The sequence below is a fragment of the Gavia stellata genome, chromosome 1 (assembly GCF_030936135.1).
Source record: "Gavia stellata isolate bGavSte3 chromosome 1, bGavSte3.hap2, whole genome shotgun sequence".
Classification (NCBI taxonomy): domain Eukaryota; kingdom Metazoa; phylum Chordata; class Aves; order Gaviiformes; family Gaviidae; genus Gavia; species Gavia stellata.
The window spans coordinates 26,976,877-26,996,770 of NC_082594.1; the positions used below are offsets into that span (position 1 = coordinate 26,976,877).

The 19,894-nt window shown below is 38.6% G+C and overlaps 1 protein-coding gene across 9 annotated transcripts in view; it reads right to left on the reverse strand.

The window, feature by feature from the left end:
- DCLK1 (doublecortin like kinase 1) overlaps nt 1-19,894 on the reverse strand; it is a 249,647-nt gene that overhangs the window by 225,527 nt on the left and 4,226 nt on the right. For all 9 annotated transcript variants that reach the window (XM_059816171.1, XM_059816180.1, XM_059816205.1 and 6 more), the window contains exon 2: nt 13,152-13,498. In XM_059816171.1, the coding sequence (XP_059672154.1) occupies nt 13,152-13,498 (347 nt within the window). The remainder of the gene's footprint in view (nt 1-13,151; nt 13,499-19,894) is intronic.

The window sequence follows — 19,894 nt, forward strand, 5'->3', positions numbered from 1 at the left end:
TGACAACTTTATATTGTCCCCTCAACTTCTGTAGCTCCCCTCAGGGACAGCAGATCATCCACTGCTAAATAACCAGCCTCTCCTTCTCTACATCTCTATTTCTAAGTGATTGAGATTCAGTACTAATTTAAAAAGGAATTATGTACACCTTAAAGGCGAAATGTCTCAGTCTCATTTTGCATAAGCCTCCCATTTAACTGTTACCCACCATTTTAAGCCTAACCTTGATTAGGACAGCAGGCAGAAGTAGTGTCTTTGTTCTTTCTAATGCAGCACACACCCACTGCACCTCAGAAAACTGTTCCAGCTCTACTTGGCAAGCTGAAAATTAGTTGTCACCTTTTCTAATCTGCTTGGAGTTTTTTGTACCAAGTTTAAAGACTTATTTCCAGGGAGTAATCTAAAATAATACAGAAAAAAAGCTAAGGAAGTTGGTGTATGTTTTTAGTGAGGCTTTGTTCCTAAAGAACGGAAACACTATACAGACAGACTACCAGTGATTTGGGATACAAAAACTTCCCACACACTCTGCCTAGGTTCTTTTGGGGGAGAAAATTTGGAGCTGTAAGGCTGCCTGTCATTTCAGGATTTCAGAAGGATGTTAAGTCATGACAGGCTGCTTTTAAAAAAAAAAAATTTAAAAAAAAAAAGGTAAGCTTGATGACTGCGTAACACCATAATGTTCCTATTCCAATGCTGCAGCAAGACAACATGCCACAGTTTGAAACTAAAGACAAGGGAGAACCTCCCCTACCCAGGGGAGGAACTGGAGGCAGTGGTGAAGAGCTTCAATGAGTATAGCCATGATATAGGTCATTTTTCAGAGCACCCGCCTCCTATTTCAGTGATCCTTCTGATTATCTGCCTATAAGAGAAGAAGCATTGTTAAAGCTTTCCTCTTCCTACAGAGGTACAATGTGACATTCAGTTGTTCCTCTCCCCCTCCTTCTGTAACATTTAAGAGAGAAGTTCCTACTGTATGCTGTGAAAGATGACTGGCATTCACTTGGACTCAGCACAAGAGAAAACAGAGCTTAATTTTCTTTTCTAGGACAACCCTCCTCCATCTGCAGACTGAAGGGTTCGTTTTTTACAGGGATGCCACATTTAAAAGCTACTCCTCCTACAGTGTCATTGAAGACTTGCCAGAGAAAGGGAAGTCTCATCCTTTGGTTCTCATCACCTCCCTCCCCCCACAAACAACCAAAGTATAAAATACACCAGGACCTCACATTTAAATACTGCTGCTTAATCGACATTTAAATAAAGCTGCAATATAATATTTTGGTTGAAGGCATTTTTCAGGAAGGTGCTATTCCTACAAATACTTTTCATCTATAATGACTCCTATACATCTCTTTACCCATTTGCTCCTTCAGTCCTACATTTAAAATGTAGTAAACGTTTTTAAATTAATTTTAGCTTCACAGCATTATTTCTTGCTCATATCTTAATGAAATTGTCTGATAAAAAAACCATTCAGCTAAATAGCTTTTTGTCAAAAACAAATGTTATTGGGTAAACATATTCATTTTGACAAATACTTTAACTGAAAATGCCAGACATTTTATTAACTACTAGAACACTTACACATGACTATAAAAGGTATTATTGCCTTTCAATCTTGCATTATAGAAATGGAGCCCCAGAGAGACTTTACCTAGTTGCTTGGCATGTGTATACTACGGACACCGAATGTTCATCTTAAGTTTATTTGTTGCTCAATTTAACCAAAAAAAAGTTAAAAGCTCAAGCATCAATGTTGCTGGTTCTCAGCCACTTAGAATAGCCCTTCAGATACTATGCCTCTCTCAACCTTTGCTCTCCATACTGAGAGCTAATATAATGCTAATATTATTCCAATTGTCTTTACATAAGGTACAAAAATTTTAGTTTGCCTATCCCTGATGAAAAAGGCAGATGTCAACAACCGCTTTCATAAAGATCCTAATCAACTGCACAACCACTAAACACTTCTGAGTTTTATGTCCCATTCTCCTACATACATACGTTTTTCCATCATCTCATAGCAAGGAAATGTTCAACACTTCTTGCATTAAAAACCTTGACATATCATGTTTGCTGCACTCTCATCTGGTTTCTGTTCCTATATTTCTGATAGGCCATTTGATTATTCTTTCCTACATTAACTGCTTCATATTTGCCTTATTAAATTTTACACTGATTGCAGTCCATGTTCCCAATTTATCAAGATCACACTCTATTTAAACAGATTCCTCCAGAGTATTCATAATGCTCCTCAATCTGCCCCAGAACAGATGTGTTCTGGTTTAGAAACTGAAACATCCAAATATCCATTTTTTTCCTTAAAGCCTATAAGCCACCTTCTTTTTCACATGTATATAGAAAACTGAATGTGCTGGAGCACAGGAGGTATTAAGTAGCAAGAATAGAAGTACAATAGCATTTCAGATAGCAATATGGACTACTCAGACAACAGGAAATAATGGAGTGCCTTTTTGTATTCCAGGTGCTCCCACCCTAAACTCAACTGCCTAGGTGTAAACTCTGCTACCACCATCATACCCACACAGGGGCACTGACCTTATTCATGCTCATATACCTACAGTAAGAAGTGCATAGAAAATGGACTACTCTGTATCAGAATCAACAATGTCATGTATGGACTTTTTCACGATCATGAGCTTCTGTATTTTTAAACTTGTTATTCTTAAGGGCCGAGACAGAATTACGGCATGCATGAGTTTATTCTCACGTGAACACAGGGTTTCTCATTATCAGCGTCTAGTGTGCCAGGATCATTTCCCACAACACAAGCGTGTTACACTCAACTCCTTCTCAAAGTTATTTCCACTCAACTCCTTCTCAAAGTTATTTCCTCTCAAAGGAGCATGTAAGTATGCCATTTAAACACTCCGTATATTGCATTAGCTTTAACTCAGATTTTGTGTGGGTGTAAGATGCAAACACAAATTTCATACATGGAGAAACAGCAGAAGGTTAAAGAAATCTTGATTATAAGAATACAAGATGTACAAACAGAACAAAAGAGCTGGACAATAGAATCTAGATGTCACGCTCAGGTGACCATGTCACACACAGAACAAACTTCACAGAAAGTGCCATTTGTCAGAATTTGCTGGATTTTAAACAAACAGGAGTTGCGACTAGAAATCAAAAACGGAGATAATACTGAAATACACAAGAAGTGTGGAAATAAGTAGTTAAAAACTCAAAGAAAGTGAAGGAGTCTTCTAGAAAACCTTCAGAAACAGACGAATGATTCAGAGGCAGCTAAGAAATCAAGAAAGGGAACATGATACAGCAGGATATTTCAGGGACAACTAGAATAAAGAAAGTGTCAAAGGTTTAGCTTTTGGATGCATGCTATATAGCAGCAGGTGCAGTTTGCAATTCAAATTAATGCAAAACAGACACATAACCTGGCTGCAAGGGAAGGCAGGTGAAGGTATTTTAAACAGCAAACATTCTTCTGCGCATTTCAGGCAATGTCTGTCCTCCCTCACTTTTAATCAAAGGCACTCTACCCTGGCTATTCCACAAGATGACCCCAATCTTCCCCTACTGTCGAGCAGCTTTGAGAAAATCACTGCTTAAACCAAGCCAAAAAGATAATTAAAAGCAGTTCAAACTGAGATTTCACTCTCCATTCACTTGATGAGTAAATGTCTCTTACAGTTTTAAGCTATTAAAGCTCAGAGGAGTTTTATTTAAAAGAAGTTTCTAAGATCCAACATTTAATGGAAAACCAAATCCACCAGAACAACTGATTTGGGAGAGGCAATCAGCCTTAACTACTTAACATGAGTTTTATTTTCAGTAACATCCAACTCTGAATTCAAAACCCTACCACGCTTTGCTGGTTCCAGTGGGAGCATACTACAGTCTTCTGTCGTGCTTTCTGAACTTAAACTCACTTATCTCTGATAATTTCACACCCGTCTGTGCTCATTTTTATCCATGTGTAAAGTCCCATACTCTGTCTTGTATGCCTCAAGTCCCTGAATACTTCTTTGCTCTTCTGTCTATGACTTCAAGAATTCAGTCCTATGGAAGAAGCTTGATTCCCTCCTCTGCAGCCTTCTCAAGCAAAAACACCTCCTTGTAGCAGGTGGTCTGACCTACTTAAAAAGTTTTTTTGGGGAAAACATAACAGAAAGTACTTAATAAAATTTAAGAACAAACTGTATGTAATATACACCTTGTCACATACCACTAACTAGTGACATCATGAAAACAGTCTCAAAACAGTTTGATTTATTTATAAAAATCTACGCTGTTTTCAGAGCACTATTGCCTTCATTCAATACAATGGAAATATTTTAACCTACTGGTAATTGTATTAGCTCCTAAATCTGATTGAGTCTGGACATTCTGCCCCCATGAACTGGCACACAGTCGTGGGGACATAGATTCAGAAGAGATTAAGTCAATACTTCCTACAGGATTGAACAAATTAGTTTCAAGCTTAAAGAGGAATGGAGGGAGAAAGAGGCAGAATACATTGTACATCACTGATTTAATAGTACTTAATATTGTTGTCCCTGAACATCCTCTAAGTCTCGGTCCCACTTCTACCGAAATTCACAGCAGAAATCCTCAGACACAGAGAAAGGAAACAGAATTGCATCTCCAACTTCTATACACAGCAGGGTTCATTTAAGAAAGAATCCTTCTAGAGGTAGAGACATGAATTCATCTTGATTAACTTGATGAGCACCTGAGAAGTATATCATTGCCCTAGACTCACTTCCTACAGAAAAAGAATCATGAGAGGCAATTCCAGACCAAATAGGTAGAATACACAAAGACACTTGTGTTTCTTGCTGCTCACTGTAAGAGACAGCAAAGCACATGGCTTAAGAAAGTATTTAAAATAAGTTAGGATGCTTCACAGTTGACTGCAGTTTCAGAAAAGAATCTGGGTTCATAAAAGTTTAATTGGAAAAACAAGGTACAAAATTAGGCTGTCACTACCATTTCCTCCACCATCAGTAGTTTTAAGACTATTTTGCCAGTATCAATTACACTTTGTGGTGTTTTAAAGATCTTAGTTCTTACAAACAGATAGAGAAAAATGAAAGGATTAAGTTTCACAGAAAAACACAGCTAGTGACAGAATATTTATGGTTTGCCCTCTCAATATTCATCATTCACAGAAGAATTTTCTTCTACGCAACAGCTTGGCAAAAAGGTGCTGAAGCGAAATTTAAGTGGAAAGAAATAAGTAATCAAGGACAAGCTTGCACTAAGTCTCAGGTAGCTGTTCAAATTTGAGTTTGATTAAAAACAGTTATCAGCCTTTAGTTTATTAACTCAACTTTTTCAAAAGAGAGATTGCCAAGATTTTCCAAGTGTTTGTGCAAAAATTGAAGGCCCAACGATCCAAGGATAGAATTATACTAAAATGCTTGCATTAAAAAGCATGTATTTAAATTCTAATAAGCTGCATGTACTAAGAATTTTTTCCTATTAATAGTATAATTTAATTTCTTAGGAAAGAAACATGTGCTACAAAAAAAAACTATGAGAGGAAAACTATTTTTTTAATTTTGATGATGCTAAGAATTCTGCTAAATGGCTGGAAATTCTTAATCCTCTTGTAAGAACTAGTTTTAGAAGGAATAGAAACAACCCAGCAATTTTTTTTTTTTTTTAATTTTTTAGTCTTACTACATCACACCACTTCAGAGAAAGGAAATACACACCATACTTACTTACGCCAATGAAAAACATATTACTAAATATTACTAACAATAACAGCTTCAGAGAGTAAAAATAAAATCGTCCCAGTAAACACGACAGTTTGACAATACACACTGTAAAGTCTTCAAACTATTGAGCTCAGCTCGTTCAGTGAAAGTCACAAAATACAGTATCTTAGAGGGCGGGGGAGAAGAACAGCGGAAGTTTAGGATGACTACTGTTTGAAAGCATCACAAACAGATTTCAGCTCTTGACAGAGAACCTATCTGGTCCTGAGGACTGCGTGTTACTGAACAGTGGAAAAATCTTTTCAGTGATCACCAGTGACGTCATGCCTGTCTCCACAAAACAGTCATACAGCAGTATCTGAGAAATCTGCAAGCACTTTTCCAAGTCCTCTTTCACCAAACAAATAAGGAAAAAAGAAAAACCACACCCAAAACCACCAACAACAAAACCATACAGTTGGGGATCTTTCCATTTGCTTTTCCTCTCCCCTCCCTACTATTCAGCAATAGGCAAATCAGAACTTAATTGGATGAGAAGCTCTTCTTAGTTATATTATACATATAAAGCAATGAAGCAAAGTCCAGATGTAGAGGAAAAGGCCACTTACTCTAGTAACTGACAGTTCTGAATGACCACACCATCTCCTTCCCACTGAGGCACCCTTCACACTTACACAAGATGATACTCCACCTTTGAGGAGTTGGAAATTACTCTTCCTTAAAAAAGGCTTCTGACTGTGCATAAACTCTCTAATGAATAGATGGATATCCTTATAAGACAGGAAGATCAACTTCTGTGATATTTAAAGCATGCTGAAGTAGATATGCAGGTTTTCAGTCTTATTCAATTTATAACAGCTTTTATTTTGCACAGCATGAAAGCCAATCTAAAGGGTGCAAAAGATAGCAAACTTCTCTTCTTAATTTTCAAAGTCAGCCTACAGTTCCTAAGGGATGCCAGTTAGCAACCCTGGAAACTCCTATTGTGAGAGAGCTTTTAGAGACGGAGCAACACAGTTGTCAGTCTCAGCTTAATAGGAACGAATGATCACACTGCTTTCAAGTAGGAATAGGCTTCTGTTCACTCCTTTACAGAAGACTTTATTTGAGTAACAATTAAAATTGTTAGTCAATGTCATAACATGACATCAAAACAGTCTACCCATAGTCACAAGGGTTCAAGGACCTATCACAGCTCTCCTCTAACACCAGGATAATACCAATTGCCATCAAACTGCCTATCCTAGCATGTCTTTGAATGATTTTGAACCAGATTTTGATGCTTTTGTTATTAAAGTACAGTCTAATTTGTAATGGAAGTTCACTTCTCTCAATAGGAATCACAAGAATCTTCCAAGACCCCCAGAGTCCACCACCAACTGCTGAGAAAGGCAATTTTCAGTCACTGATTTTTTTTTTTGTTTTTCAGTCTATCATGTCTTCAAGAAGGGGCCTTTTCCCCAATACTGAGAAAAAATCCTTATCTTTTAAGTCCTTCCCCAAAATCAGTTTCAAAACACTGAAGCCAGAAATCATACATCTTCCAGAGGAAAAAAAAAACCAACATTAAATATACTGCAGGCAGGAAGGAGGGAAAGTGAGGTGCATTAAAAGCTGGAGAGCTCTTTGTTCTTGGAGAGTGTCTCTCACAGCTACATAACATGGTGGTCTGCCAGCACCTCCCAGGGACGGACCCTAAACTTCATGTCTAAAATTAAGCAGCACAGGTATTTTTCTGAGGGGTATGGCCATCTAGTCTTTACATTATAAGCCCTTTAGGAAGGAAGAGCTTGTACAGTGTAAGCACAATGTGTTTCAGGTCCCCAGATGGTACCGCAATATTAAAGCACCACCTCAAAAACATAAAGCACAAGTTTCCCTAGCTGTTGCTTCCCTGTTAAAATGCTTCCGTGATCTGCAGAAACCATCTTACTTAATGTTTGCTCCCAGTTAGTCAGCATCTGCACAGCTACATCTCACAGAGAATTCACCATGGTTCTCTGGTCAATGAACACCACCCCTGTGTGCCTGTGGCTGGCAGGGAGCTCCAAAGTCTTCAACAAAAGAAAGAAGTTAAAGTTACTGAACTCAAGAGAGGTCATACAGAAGATAAAACAACGGTTATTGTCCACATTTTTCAAACTAGGAATAATTTTAGTGTTGCATGCATCTCAAGAGGATTGTAACTACAACTGAAGAACAAATAAAAAGAACATGCACAACCAGTCACCCTTAAAATTAAATGTGCTTTCTATATTGTGAATGGAACTGATTACAAATGCTGATGTGAATCAAAATTACAGAGCACACACAAAATGAGTCACTTGCTGCACATAAATTTTATTTTGTTTAACATTCATTTTGTCTTGATTGTTGTATAACATACACTACACAAATACTATGTAAAGAATGTCTTTTCATGAATGATACCTACCTTGCTTTATGTAGGCTTTTCTTTACCAAGGACAATCCAGGTCTAGAGAAAGACATTTGAGATCTTTAATCCATCCTACAAAAGGGTAGATTTGGCCAAGAATTTACTGTAGAATACAAACATTATTACTAAATGTTTTCCACTTGTTAAGATCAAAACAATAAAAAAAGGCATGTGCTCAGTCTAGGTGTAGGTGCAAACAGTTACTTCTTTTTCTTAAGAGAGTACTTTCTTAAAACAGTAGTATTAATTCTTTCTTAAAAACTAAGATATTAGGTGCTTTCACAAGAGAGGAGTCCACAGGAAAGGGAGTTTGTTTGTATCATAAGATACCCCTTTTGAGTGGGGTTCCAATAAAAAAACCAAAAACTTATTACACTGCATGAGGAAGCTTCAAGCTTTCCAGCACTGTGATGTTCCCTTTCCTTGCAGCCACAATTTTAATGGCTTAAAGCAGGGTTTTTGAGGTATTCATTCCCATTCCACCCTACGCCTCTCACACACACTTCTCTAAGGTATGTCTTTAAGTAACAGTAGCTGTATTTCATATTTGTAAAAGTAATTTGATTTGAAATAACATTAAAAAAAAAAATCAGATAGTGACTTTTATTCTGGTATCTCTGCCACTGACCACTTAGCTGTCTGGAGTCCAATGCACAGCATAATGCATAAACTGTAAAATCATTTGCATGATTGCATCTAGTTAAGCTAAACAAACCACCTGTTCAAATAAGTATGTCTCATTATAAACCAGATGTTTGTTCTTCCAAAAGCAAATGTAGGACTTGCAAGGTGATAAAGCACTTTTGTCCAAACTTTAGTCTTTGTCTAAACATGCAAATTTTAAATACCTTCTACAAATACATACACCATAACACTTCTAAAAATTGCACTGTTTCACAACTTTGCTGTTATATGTGACCTTCATTAGTATTCTCCCATTTTAGTCATTGGTGTTTTTCTAGAAGTGCATTAGTAGACAGAAACCAGAGAACTGAGCTTGCAACACAGCAACCAGGCTCTATCTCCACAGGCAGCTTGTGCCCTTGGTGTTTGCATCGTGCGTCCACATGCTGCCTGTTACAAAACCATATTTTAATGCACATCAAACTAAAAGTGACACCTTCTGTTAAGAGAAGGTTAAAAACCAAACTGAAATGGTGCAGCTACAGTAAAGAAAGACATATTTTATTTTAGCTCTGAGAAAGTATTCCTTCTCTGCACAAGTACCTGAGAATATTAAGGGTCAAAATTAACAATGTCTTTTTATGCACTTAAACAACCTTTAATTCTAAAAAAGAAATAGTAATACAGTAAGTGCATGCCCTTATGATCTGAATTCCTACAGGCAGCCATTAAACCTACTCATTCTATTTTTATTTTCCTTACACAGCAAAGTTGGCAAGGAGAACACTTCAAGACCTCCCCCCCTGGGTAGGTTTTAATTTTGGCCAGAGCTCAACACTTCTGAGAGTCCCACCATAATTTTCAAATCCATCAGTATCTTACAGGGAAGTGATTCTATCTCTTCCTCCAGAGTACAAACAGCATCAGTTCCTTGTACCAGTAGAAAAAATAAGTATATCCATAAAAATTCTAGACACAGTATGAAACCTAGCCTGCTTTGAGGCATCATTAATAATTGAACTGCAAGAGTACGCTAAATGCAGGCCACTGATGTGCTATATGATCAATTACAGTTGTATGTTGTCCCCCTTTTTGCACAAATTAAATTATATTCTAAAGTTTTAGAAATGTTGAAGTCAAAATACAGATTCTGACATGAGTTAGACTGATGTGAGTTATAACAAAATGCAAATAAATCACTAGTCACCCTGTTTATTTCAAGGAGAAATAAATTTTAACAAAACTAAATTAAATCCAAAGTAAACACCTACTCAATACTGGAAATAGTAACTTTCCTCAGGTACTGACTGTCCAAGCACTACCTGTCTCATCAAGACAAGCTCTTTACATTGTCATCAAATTTTATAGGCCACCATTTAAATTCCTTTTAACTGAGCATAATATTTATTAATGTCTTTTAGAGATACAAATCAAAACATCACAACTAACCAGGCTGTTGGAGGGAGAGCATTTAAGCTCAGTTTCTCAATATGTAGTGTTAGTATGGCACAACCACCTGATTCGGATGCCCAGTTAAGACTCTGACTCCTACTACTCTTTTTTGATTAGCCTGAGGCATCTAATGATAGTACCCAACATCGGTATACATACCTCACTGCCCATCTGCACTAACAATGCACGGGACTCATGTAAATTTTTGCCATGGATGGGCAGTGTTGGCCTCATAAAATAACTCACAAGACATGACTGTACAGAATAGCCTTTCTTCAAATTACATTCCCAAAGAATAATCCTAGGAAAGCTTTATTCTCTTATCCTTACAGTAAATTACTTTTCTTGGCTCAGAGCTTTAAGATTTTATTGCTTTTTAAGTTGGTGATGAAAGATTTAATCACAGATTTGTTAGATTTCACCACTGAACACAGGCTTTTCCAGGACCATCCAAGCTCCAACAGGAGTCACAGTAGAAGTTCCCAACTATAGACACTACTGGAAAAATTTTGGATTTACCATGGATTTCCTCCCAGTAATCATTGACAGCTTGAGTTTAGCAATAAAGAAATCCATCATCGTGCCCCCAACGCCATCTGGGAGATCAGGGTTTTGGCAGAGAAAAATGGAGCAGCAATTGCCTAGTAGCACAGGAAATCAATGACTTCCCCACGCAGGGGTGAGCAACAGGCTGCTCCTGCTGAGCGCAGGATCATTCATTTCCCTTTCTGCCAGTAAAGCTGCTTAGTATGTACAGTGAGCAAAGTCTCCGTTACACTAGCAGGACACACACACCTTCCCCCAAACCCTGCCCTTACCAATAGGGTTAGGCAGCCAGCTATGCAATTTCAAGTGAATAGCCAGAGTGGGAAGGAGTGAATACACGTGGACACCAGTCTTCTGGGAGAGCCTTTAGACACAAGGTCTACGAGGTAGGTAACACATGTCCCAGTACACTATTGATTTAAGCTCATTTCAAATCCCATCATTTTACAGAGGATTCAACTGAACTTTGACAACATCAGGGCCAGAAAAACCTGGTCTTCCCTTTCTGCCCAGTAGTAAGATAGTACTATTTTCTTCCAGCAATCAGAGCTCTAAAACAGGTGTAAAGTTATTTTTTCATTTTAAGCACAACCATTAAAGGGGAGTTTGAAATATTAAAAAAAAATATAAAAGTGAGAACCTTATCCAGGATACAACAGCCCACATCAACATCCTTCCAGGCTGCACTTCTTGATAGCTAAACCACAAGTTTATTTACATATACCATACAAAACAGATATGCATCCTTTTTTATTGAGAGGGTTTGCAGGAACTGGAATAGTCACTCAAAAACTTGTCAAAGTCACAGCAGAGACCACCACTGATCTCTGCAGCTTTAAAATCCCAACTCCTTCCTCAAATTTATTAGCCTTAGTGCTCCACGGAGCATGAGGCAAGGTAAGAAGGACAGGAGTCGAGAGTTTCCCCAGACACACACTTTACCTTTGCTGCAGGCAAAAAGAACTTCACATCTACAGTTTTGCTCCAGGTCAAAGTTCCCAATGAAGTCACAGTAATGGGATCATTGCAGGCATGTATGCAGTCATCAAGAACTGAACTCTTGTCTGTAACTGGTATCAGAGGTTACTGATACAAAAACCGCAGATGGAAGGGACTTCTGGTCAAGCCAGACTTGGCCCTGATTTGAACAAGTGCTCTGAATAAGCAGCTTGTTCAACCAGCCCTCTCTGAAATCAGAGGGTGTTGCTGTAGCTGCTTCCAGAGCTATGCTTGCAGTAACTGCAGACATGTTAGGATCACCACTAGATCTGCCTGAGTATTTACCCATACAAAGCATATTTTGCAGCATCTCCTGATAGCTACACTGTTAGCTGTGTATCTGTGAATCATTGAGCCTAGAATCTGTAAAACACAGCTATATTACAGAAGAAATATCTTGGTCTCTAGCAGTTTCTAGCTTCTCAGGGAGACTGTTCGTTCATCTTTCCACCCACATTTTATACCTCTATCATTTCTTCAGTTTAATAAGTTACATTTGTAAATGCAAGTATCTGCCTTATTTCTCTAGAGTCACCATTGCTCTAAATCAATTCAGGTCATGCTGAAATTAGTCTTGCCCTTCACCAGGTTAACAGCTTCTCTTTTTGCTATAATTAATACACGTCCGTAGATAAATTACAAATAAAGTGAAAGACAAAATAGAAGTAGGATTATTCCGTAATATTTTTTTTTGCCTCTCCATCCCCAAGTTCAATAAGAAGCCTCTCAAAATCTCTCTCTACTGCAGTTTAGTAAATCATCAAAAAAGAGACACTGCTTGAAGGTATTTCATAGAATAACATGTAACCTACAAGAGGCTCCTCAATAAAATGTGGTCACCACCTGTTTTCCTGCAAAAGGAAAGAAGCTCGCTCATTTTATAAGCTTGCACCTTCTTCATAGTCCATTCTAGCTGCAGTAAGACTCATCATTTTGTCACTCTGGACAGCAGTAGGCCTGCATTTACCATGGTGGAATGTGTCCTCACTGTTCGTTCTTACAGTTTATGGAAAGACAAGTACAATGACTCATAAAACTGCTGCAAGAAAAAGCTGAAACAAGTTAACAGAATGAGCTTCTTTAAAATGACATCCTTCATCCTACGTTTCCGGCATGCAGAGCCAAAACCACATCACACTTCCAACTGACAGATTTAGAACTATTATTTATCATAAATGGCAAGACCATCACTGAGGCCAAGTAATGCTTCATGATGTGCTCCTGAACTGCTCACAGATCTTAAGTACACTATAAACAGTGGAAGGCCTGGTTCTGTGTTCTACAGAAAAGTAGTTTTTTACTAATGTGCTATTCTTTTCCTTTATGGAAAATTGTATTTTCTTCCTACTGAGAATGATCATCATGAAAATTCTTACCTGTTTACCATCTAGTGTGTATAAGCGTTTAACCACCCCTGAATCCAGCTTGATGGCATCAGTTATATCAGTAAGAACCTGTTCAAATGAATGTGCTGTCTTCTTGTTGAGCAGAATCCGGACTGCTTTCCGTGGTTTCACTCCGCTCCTGATTATAGTGACTAGTTTAGGCCTAATGAAATCCTTATTCTCTTTTGCATCTGGAGTACCTCCTTTAGCAGTGGCAAGAGACGGCACTGAACGAGAAGCAGAAGTTGTCTTAACATTCACTGACCAGTTTGGGTTTACATTCTTCGTGTACTCCAGTTTCTTGAAGGGTTCTATGGAACCACATACATAGCTTTCCCCTGTGGAAACAAAAATGCCAGAAAAGCAAGTCAGATTGGAGGGAGTGGGGCAGGAAAAAAATCATCCCAAAAAAACAGAAAAATACCAAATCAAATCCTTCTCAAATTATTAAACATTATTGTTATCATTCTTGAACTACGGTGCATAAAGTATTGATCTCTTCCCTTCTCAGATGCTACAGGCTAAAAAATATCTTTTAAAGATCACTCGTCAGCTAACCATTCAGAAAGTGCTGCTACAAAATCCTTGAAAGTAGCAGTTTTCTTTTCAGAAAACACCATCTGCAGTGGGGATCACTGCTGTCAGTAAGTAGTGTTCATATCTAATCAGCTGCCCAGCCCCAGCACATTATCACAGTAGTCCCCCAGCCTTCATGCTTAAATGGCCTACTCCTAACAAAACAGCAGGCCCCAAATGTTTCATATTGTTTCCTCTGAAGTGTTATCAAAAACTGTAGGTTACAAATAACTTTCTATAAAAGGTGGATGAAAGTGTCATAGGAGATTTGTTAACATTTGATTATTTAAAGCTTTAGGTAGCATAAACCCAGGATACGTATAGGCAAGAAATCTCACTGTATTATTCTACTGACTCAATATTTAATGTGGGGGTAAAGGAAGGCAAAGAGTAGTAATTACAGAGTCCTCCTCGCAACACATTTATGATACTTTAAAGAAAAAAAAAATTACAGCTCATATTTCTATTGGAACATTATCTACAATAAAATAGTTTTGCAATTACTACACCCACACGATTTCTGCGGAACTATAACATAGCCAGAAAACACCAGCATGTCTCAGTAACACCTTAATCCAGTCCAGCTGAAGGCTGCTGCAAAAGGGGCACCTGCCTGGGCGCTCCAAACCTCTCCCTTGAGCTTGACTGAGTGACTGCACTGCCAGTTGCACTGGGTGAGTTGAATCAGCTCATTGATCTGATTCATCATAACAAAGACAATACTAATTTTGCAACAACAAGCTGATCCAGTTCACCCTCTGGCTGCAAAAAAAAAAACACCCAAAGAAAACAATACTAGATCCAGCAAGACTGCACCTTCTGGCAGCTTGCAGTTAAACTCCAATACAAATAATGCAAAGTCCTACCCTGAACAATACTACAAAAACATCTGAGATGTTTTAATTCTGGGTTCAGTAGTTCAGTGTATGCTAACAGCATAGAGTCCTTCACGTTAGCAGTTTAGCCCAAGGTATTAATACAAAAACAGAACAAAACTCAGTTATGTACCTCCTATGCCAAAAAGCACACAAAACCCAAAGATTTTCCTAATGATCCCTACCCTAAGGAAAAAGGACTCACAGTTCAATTATTAGAAGAAAAAGAAGTATTTAAATTTTACTTCTGGACATAAATTTTAAGGTTTCAGGGCACCCAACCCAATCCCACAGACAATAAAGCACGCAAGGAATGCTGGCAGATGCACTAAGTTACCACAGTTAGAAATAGCAGGGGATCCACTAGGACATGAGGCCCTGGGTGCAACAGAGGTTCAAGTCTGTTGGCATAATGCTCCAAAGGTGAGACGGTAACACACTGTACAGTGATTATCAGAAAGGCAATAGAAGGATGCCAAAAGACCTCAAAGAAGTCAGAGCAACATGTGAAGATGGACCATTAAGCAGAAAAGATAAATGCAATGACAGCACAAGATCACGCAAGAACCATAAAAAGATTTTTGGTCTTCCTTTACTTGTTTTTAAAAGCATTCTTTTAAAGCAGAACAAAACGCAGAGTGGGAGATGAAGTAAGACATTCCAATGCTAACCAGTCATCATGTAAATTCAAGTTAATTTGCAATTTGCAGTAACATCTAAAGAGTTAAGAAAAGAATCTAAGATGGAATGCTTACACCAACCTTACAAGAGACAAAGGTAAGCTCTTCCTTTTATCCATTGTATCTATATGAGAGAGAGATACAGATATATATCGTAACTTCAGAACAGAAAGGCTTAGCTGCAGTAATGGTCCAAGAGTGATCAAACAGTACAGATTATCTTTTATCCATGTCCCTGTCCAATATTTTTAGCACTAGCTACTCAATTACTGCAAGGTCAGAATGCACCCACCAACACCACATCCATAAAATTAACAAGTTTTAAAAAACATTAATAGCGTTTTGTAGGGGGAAAAAATTAAAAAGATCCTACTATGAATAGGACTGCACTCAATATAATCAATAACTGTTCTGTAAAATACTTTGCTGAAGTGTCTTTTATAAATATTTAAACAAAATTTATTCTTGTCTCCACTTGTGTTTGCTGTAAGACATAAAATCCACCAGCAACCTCTTTTTTTTGGGGGGTGGGGATAAAAAGCAGATTTTCAGGTTCAGTGCTCTCAGAGAAATTGTTCAGTTTAGTTGCATGAAATAACATTTATTTACAAACAAGTCTACATATTAAAACCCACTTCTCAAAGGGTAGGTGCATAAACAAATGACCATATACATTGTACCCAGATAATTTACATTTCGTTCATTAAGAACTCTTTTGGTTCCCCTTCTTGAAAGGACAGCATTCTGCATGATTTTTAATATCACCTCTATTTAAAGGTCAGCTGGGTTCCTTGTAGTGTTTAACAGCACGTCAGCTCTTCATTACAAAACTAATTTTGTGTAAAGGACCATAAAAAAAGACCAATACAATCACTGAAGTTATGGGATTGTTTTAACATTAGATTTTTTCCCCCTTTCTTCATTTCCAACAGTACTATATTAGATCAATAAAATATTTGCACCAAGATATATTTTTCTTCCCTTGAAGAGGCTTATATTTAGCTACAGAATATCTTGGAGGTAGAGTATCCAAAGCCTTCTAAGTTGAAATATCTTTAGTAAGAGCTATCTTATATAGGAAAACAGAAATACAGACACCTCTCCCATAATGCTGTTATTTAAGACTCGTTATACTTCAAGCAAAGGGCTGGGGCTTATAAACCTTCAGGGATGTTAGCCAGGGACTGCAGTTCTCATTCATGGTGGTCCTAAGGGCCAGGCCTGTAAAAGCAAAAACTAAATGGCCAAAACCCCTATGTCCTAAAGGTATCTTATACCTGATCTTAAGATTAGTAAACCCTGTTTTATGGTGACATCCAGCAGATTTTAAGTACTCAAAACACTAGAAACACTCAAATACAAGCTTAAATTTCCTTAACGTGGGACCTACCCTCACAGCAGCCAGAAATGTCAATGTTTAGCCTAATCCTTTAGCACCCGTGGTGTTTGTAGGCAGAGGAAATCTCAAAGAAAAGGACGAAAAGCCTTCACCTAGATTTTCATCCTCTCTTCTTTTTCACGGTTACCTTAAGGAGACAAGACTGCAAAGAAGTTTCACAAGGGGCATGACTACTAGTCCAATATATCCACCTTCTCCCTTAACTATTGCTTCCTCACCAAAACTACTAGGTGATGACACAATTTATTTTTTTTCTTTTTATTTTTGGTAACCTTTGGCTACAACTGCCTCACAGACAACAGCCTCACCCCCATGACTGGTACCTGAGGGGAGGCAGAAGCTGTGATCTGCGGATAGGCAATACCAGCAGCGAGTTGGTTTTCCCAGCCCCAAAGCACCAGGAAAATACACCTCCAGGGGTAACCACTGAGCACCATCAGCTCTTACTCTGGGTCAGGCCTAAGCACAAATACAGCCCACAAACACTGGCTTTGACTAACTGGCAGCTGAAGGAAGAAGGTTAACAATCTCCAAACACTAGATTTGTAACAGAACACAGGTGTTGAAGAAGGAATCTTTGGAGATACTGGATTAAACAAAAGCATAGAAAAGACAGCCCACTTAAAGTGCCTATTTGATTGCAGATCCCCAAGAGAGGGGAGTGAGTATTTCACAGTGCAGTCAGCTGTCACTAATGAAATTTTGCCTCTTCACTACAGTATCAATAGCCATTAGAAAAAGAAAAGGGGGGACACCCAGCTGTTTTGGGATATCTGACATCTAGGAAGAAAGTCATTACTAAATCTTAGAAAGTATCCCTTTCCTGACAGCCGTCCTGCCTCCTCACAGCAACACTGCAAAGGAAATGCACACCACTTTAACCCTTGGGAAAAAAAAGGATACACAATGCTCATTTGCCAGTTTTGAACCAGTAATCCTACAATTTAAGTTGTGCAAGTGCTTGACACTTCAGGAAATTCCATGTGGAACAATTAAAATAAATCTTAGCTTCTCAAAGCTAATCAGAAAGCTAATCATGTAGAAGGTCAGATCCCGAAACACGGTTTATGCTTAAAAAAAAAGGGACAAACAAAAACCCACTACCTGCAGTTATACATCTGTCAAAATTCAATGCAGCTGAACCACCAGAGCCATGCAACGCTGAAGGATAGTTCTTATAGGTCACAACAGAATTTCATTACATGCTTCATGTATTAAAAATATAATTTAAAAAATAATATCTGTGAACAAGGTGGCTGCTAAGGAGACACTGAATCACTGCCTGTAAGTACTGGAGCTTTCCTAATGCAAGTGTTGATTCCCTCTTTGGCATATTGGTATCAGTAGTTAGTTTCCTTCAGCTTGCTGATACTCTCACTACAAGAATGATCAAGGCATTATCTCTTAAAAGGGATTATTTGCATTGCTTTTCCATGCTAAAGGTGACTTGGCTTCATAAAGAAGCCAGCTGGTCTTAGGTGAAAACCCTGGAGAAGGAATAGAGAATGTATTTGAATCATTCAAGCAGAGAGGGAACAACCAACCCCTCTTTGTGAGACAGCAGAACTGCCAAATTATTGAATATAGTGTTGATTCCTCGTAGGAGAATACATACAAGGAAAGGAAAGTTAATTTATGAGCCCACCAGAGATGGAGGAACTGCAGTAGTTGCACACTTTGGTGGTGAGGCACCCTGGCAAGGATGCTCAATGCAGCAGTCATTCGTTGCGGTCCATCTCCCCAACAGGTGGGTCAACAAAGAGATTAAGAGAACAGGGAAGGGACTGGCACCCCCAGCACCCTGTGCAGCAGGCACACCTGCCCTTCTTCAGTCACACCTTTTGGTTTTGTACATGCAAAAAGGCAGGACAGCAGTCTCTCAGGGGAAAGGACAAAGAATTCTGTCTATCCCTCACCACACAGAGCAGATTGCAAAAGGAAGATGACCTGAACCAAATAAGTTACTACCTGATAGTTCCCAAATGTATTAGTTAATAGAGCAATAACCTACTTAAACTACATTACTGCTGCCTTGTCTTTCTGCAGTGTCTGAAAAAATGCAACAGTGCAAAAGAGATGGAGCATGTACAGGAAATAAATCTGACATGCCCATGTTCACCTAGCAATCAGATACACCAGAAACTTTAAATTAGATCTCCTCAGACCTCTTAAAGGACTTTTCGCATGTGATTCTTTCTGCTCAACTCAGACTAAAAACTCTTTTTTTCCTCATCAAAAGCCAAGTGAAAAAATGAAGACATACTTCCTCCCCCTCTGCCCCCCAAATTTCCACAGTCTTGCTACAAGCAAGATAGGCATTGTACACACTTAAAAAAATAACTGGAAAGCACCTAGAATAAGAAACCATGGGACCTCCCAAGAAATTGTTAAGGAAGACACAATGTGAATCAACTGGCTAATGGATGAATCTTGTCAAATTCATGAAAGAAAATAATCAAATAAACAGTGCCAGAAAAACCCTCTACCATTTTGTGCAACAGGATTATTCAGCTGTTTGTTTATTAAACAATATAAGGATTGCAGGCACTTCTGCCACAGGATCCAGTCCAAGTTTCACTAACTTCAATAGCCCTGGATCAAGTCCATGGTAAATACCCAGTGTAAATTCAATCCTATAAACAAATGTCCACATAGATTCAGCTCTACAAACATTTAAACAGATACTTTACTATTACTATTTTGATAGCGTATTACATATTTATATGAATCTTTCCAGCCCATCAATCCCCAGCTGCTGAGGTAGGCATGACTTAGAAGAAAGAGCATTAGCTCCAGAGCGCATCAGAGACCTTGTCAATCAGTTCTACAGTCTGGCCTGGCTGGGCTTCTCACCAGCACTGCTGGAGCAGGTGGCAGAGTCAAGGAGGAAGCAGTAGCAGCAGGTAGGAGAGAGAAAAGCTGAGATAAGAGGAATGAGGTGACAGTGGGAGTAGCAAGACCCACATACAAAAAAAAAGTCAGGAACTCTGTCACAGCCCACCACTTTACCAAGGAGACACTGCCTTTTGAACCCTCCACTAGCAGCCAGCTTCTCTGCTGCATCGAACACAAACTGCCTACCTCCACTCACAAGAGCCTTCCGCAGTCCTCACATGACCCATCATCTCCTCTGCCACTGCAGTGAGGTTCACATCTCCCAAGAGTTACCAGCCAGTTACAGCCATTACCAGATTTTAAAACTAG